The sequence below is a fragment of the Neomonachus schauinslandi genome, unplaced genomic scaffold (genome assembly GCF_002201575.2).
Source record: "Neomonachus schauinslandi unplaced genomic scaffold, ASM220157v2 HiC_scaffold_1099, whole genome shotgun sequence".
In the NCBI taxonomy this organism is placed as follows: Eukaryota; Metazoa; Chordata; class Mammalia; order Carnivora; family Phocidae; genus Neomonachus; species Neomonachus schauinslandi.
Window position 1 is genome coordinate 1 of NW_025409789.1, and position 4,173 is coordinate 4,173.

Genomic DNA, 4,173 nt, shown 5'->3' on the forward strand with positions numbered 1-4,173 from the left:
GGGGGGGAGAACGTTTTCTCCCCCTACATCAGGTTTGCCTGGTTTCCATGGCCACCTCAGCAGCCCCAAAGGCCCGGGGGCTAAAAAGCTAACCCACTTGTGCCACCTCAATTCCCTCCTTTTTCTTTTGTTGTAACAACATAGCCTTCCACAGGGTGACGAGAGAACTCCTTGTAGGTCGAAGATGACAAAAATATAATAAAATAAGACAAACCATTATAATAAGTAAGACAAGGCCAATGCCTCCAGCAGTGTGCCCCAGACTTTGTATAATTCCTTTTGGGTCTAACCCTTCTAAATGCTTATCTAAATTTTTAAGAAATATATCTGCTAAATTCGCAGCATCCTCGGTTTGAAATGATTTTCCAAACACTTCTTGTACATTGGTCTGCAGATTATTAATCATATCTATAGCGGAAGAATTACCCTCCAGATAATTTTGAACGATACTCCATTCATGTTGAGACTCATTATATTTTAAATTAGTCACACAAAAAGTTGTAGAATTCCAATCACAATGTAGCCAGATTTGTCGTTCTAGAGTCAATACCTTTTTTCCTAACCAACTCACAGTTTGTTTAAGAACATCAATCTGTGTTTGTAACCGAGTATCTATCATAGTTTGAGAAAGCCATAAATCTCGAGAATCTTGATGCCAGATTTCTACAAAGTGTTTAGTCTGTAGCGAGGTATATAACGCAATCCCTGAAATTGCGGCCAATGTAGTGACAGTAATTAGACTCAAAATGGTCGCTACAACTAGACCAAGAAATCTTTTGGTTCGTTGTAAAATTTTCTTAAAGAATTCCATGACAAATATATCCACAGGATTTTGAGCCCAATGCCTTTCTAAATTAACAGGAAGCCATATATGAGAGCGTTGCTGCAGTATCATAATGACATGATCTGACCCAACGGAAACCGAGGTATTAAGACAAGAATATAACTGACAGTTTATACAGCTAATTCCATTATTAAAATTAAGTTTTCCCACTAGGAAGAGGTAAGGCAAAGGTACACAGGCTGTAATATTAGTTTCTTTAAAAGAAGAAGAAGTATAATTAGATGGGGATCTAGAAGTGCCAACGTATTGTCCCTGATACAGTCGAATAGGTCGGAGAGCAGCTGCAATCTTCCAGAGGTGCGTTTGAATATGATCAGGAAATTTTCGATGTGCGATTCGAGGATCTGCAATTTCGCCGTCTCCCCAAGCCATTAGACGGTCACTCTGTATTATTTCTGTCTGACTCTTCAGTGTTCGACTCTTCCTTGATGGAATCCTATGAGATAATAAAGGACTACAATATGTTTTATTCCATTCAGAGCAATTTGTAAAAAATTGACCATAAGGCCCCCACATGATGAAATCCTTATAACGCTTTGCAAATCTCCCAACACATTCTTGCCATACAAACGGCTTATATCCATGTTCCCGATATGTAAAATCAGGACAAGTAGGAAGGGAGGGAAATTCTACAAAAGTAACGTCTTCCCAAGTCATATTCAGGGACCAGGCTTCAAGCCTTTGTAGTTGGGTCCTAGAAGTAAGAGTACTATTGCCAGGCAGAATCCAATTTTGCCAATTCATCTCCAAACAAGGAGAAGGCCCCAAACATATGTAAGGGCCATCCCCTTTGTAAGAGAAATTAAAAGGAGCACCATCATCACGATTAAGAGAAGTGAAGTTTTTCCAAGGCGGAGATAATATTGGAGGAACCGTATAAACGGAGATATCCGCAGAGCCCCAGGGGGTAGGCTCCATCATTGGGGGATTAGGTATATAGGCCCAATAGCTTACATTAGTGACCTCAGCTGAAGAAGAAACAGTGAGGAGGGCGCACATGGCCAAAAATAGATTCTCAGGTGAATGAGCCTTTCCAGTACGCTGCAAAAGATTTTGCCCTTCCCCACTAAGCTTTTTTATCTGTCCCCAAGTGGGAAAAGTAATAGCAAACGTATGACGGCGGCGGCAAGGGCCCAGACTCAGATGTGCCATGGCTTGTAATGGAAGATCAGGGCCCGGAGCGCGATCCCGTCGTCGGTACGGTACCGTCCGAATTGGTCCGTGGCTGGAGCCATCGCGCGGGGATCCAAGAGCAAATCTGTCCATTCTCTGTAGAGACATAAGCATAACCCTTTCCTCTATAAAGTAACAATTCTGGTTGCCATTCTGCATCCGCAGCTGGCTTATACCATATTGCCTCTTTTAACAGGGAGGAGGTAGTTTCTCCTTCGATGAAATGTTTTTCTGCTCTGGACAAAATATCTCCTTGTGGGAGATTTAAGAAATTCAGGGTAAACAAGGCCTGATTTAAAATAGATCGTGCATTAGATTGTGTAAAGGCTAGAAGAGGATTCCTTTTCCTCCGTTTTAATTTTTTAATTTGTAATTTTAATGTGCCATTAGCTCGTTCTACGATTGCCTGTCCTTGTGGGTTATATTCAATGCCTGTTTTATGAACAATATTATATTGATCATAAAAGGATTTAAATTTGTTACTAATATAAGCAGGACCATTATCGGTTTTAATAATACTAGGTAATCCCATTACCGCAAAGGCTTCTAAAAGATGATTAATTACATGATTGGTTGTTTCTCCACTTTGGGCAGTAGCCCATATAAATTGAGAGTAGGTATCAATCACTACATGGACATAAGAAAGTCGGCCAAATTGCGCAACATGGGTCACATCCATTTGCCATTAATTCGTTAGCATATAATCCTCGAGGGTTAACACCAGTTTTAATTGATCTCAGGTGTAGAGGCCTGCAAATAGGACACTGTTTGATAATATTTTTTGCATGACGAAAAGGGATTTTATATTGAACATGAAGTCTTCCGGCATTAGTATGTAATAATTCATGTTCTTTTTCAGCAGATGCGAAAGAGACCAAAGCATCAACTTGGGCATTACCATAAGTCAAGGCACCAGGGAGATTAGTATGAGAACGAATATGAGCCACATAGATAGAAGCGTTTCTGGCTTGTAAAAGTTTTTGCAATGAAAGAAATATATTAAGTAGTGTAGTTTTAGGGGAGTAAACTACAGCAGTGCCAATATTTTTTAGTACTTCAACAGCATAGGCTGAATCAGCAAGAATATTAACATCCATAGGAAAATCTATTAAAACTTGGGCTATAGCAAATAATTCATTCTGTTGGACTGAATTAAAGTCTGTAATTTGAACCCAATATTTTTTAGAAGTCCAATAAGCACTTTTTGTTTTTGATCCATCAGTAAAAACAGTCAGTGCGGTAGGAAGAGGCTGATCACTAATTATGTTTTGAACTACAAAATCTTGTTTGCGAAAACAATCCCATAATTTACCTTTGGGAAAATGATAACTAATTTGGCCAGTATACCCGGCAAGGGCAATTTGTAATTCTTCTAAATTATGTAAAAGAAACGAGAATTGATCCTTAGAAATAGGAATGACAATATCCATAACATCATAACCTGTTATAATGATGGCTCGATCACGAGCTTGCTCTATTAAGTATGCTATTTGAATACCATATGGGGTAATATTTTTAGAAAAACGATGCTTAGTAAAGATCCATTCAACAGGTATGTCATTTTGACCCAATATAGCAGTCGGATATTGCCAGGTATGTAAAATATATAATTTTAATGGTAAAGAAGGATCAATTCGAGTTAAAAATGCAGATTTAATTTTTTCTTCAACTAGTTGTAATTCTGCTTCAGCTTTAGCAGTAAGTTGTCTAGGGCTATTTATATTTGAGTCCCCCTGTAATATTTCAAATAAATTATGTAATTGATAGGTAGGAATTCCCAATGTAGGCCGTAGCCAATTGATATCTCCCAAAAGTTTTTGGAAGTCATTTAAGGTCTTTAATTTATCTCTGCGAAGAGATATTTTCTGAGGTCTGATAGTACTTCTTTTTATGACATATCCTAAATAATTAACAACATTTCCAGTTTGAATCTTTTCGGGTGCAATAACCAGTCCAAACGGGGTAAGGTATTCAGGTAGGGATTTCAAAATATTATCTAAGTCATCACGATTTGGACTAGCAAATAAGATATCATCCATATAATGAGATATATACACTTGGGGCCAACGCTGACGCACAGGGCGTAAAGCAGTATCAACATAAAGTTGGCATATAGTAGGAGAATTCATCATACCTTGAGGCAAAACTTTCCATTG

At 38.4% G+C, this 4,173-nt stretch overlaps 1 protein-coding gene across 4 annotated transcripts in view; it reads right to left on the bottom strand.

Moving 5' to 3' along the window:
- Positions 1–8: 8 nt before the first annotated feature.
- Positions 9–4,173, bottom strand: part of LOC110583691 (endogenous retrovirus group K member 7 Env polyprotein-like) — a 9,819-nt gene continuing 5,654 nt past the window's right edge. For 2 of the 4 annotated variants that reach the window (XM_044912309.1, XM_044912312.1), the window contains 2 exons: positions 2,051–2,113; positions 1,199–1,280 (listed from right to left, as the gene is read on the bottom strand). Coding sequence is in view for 1 of the 4 variants with exons in the window: in XM_044912311.1 (XP_044768246.1) it covers positions 89–2,110 (2,022 nt within the window). In the remaining 3 variants the exon portion in view is untranslated. Of the gene's footprint in view, positions 2,114–4,173 lie in introns of all 4 variants that reach the window. The other 2 variants (XM_044912311.1, XM_044912310.1) reach the window with 2 other exon arrangements.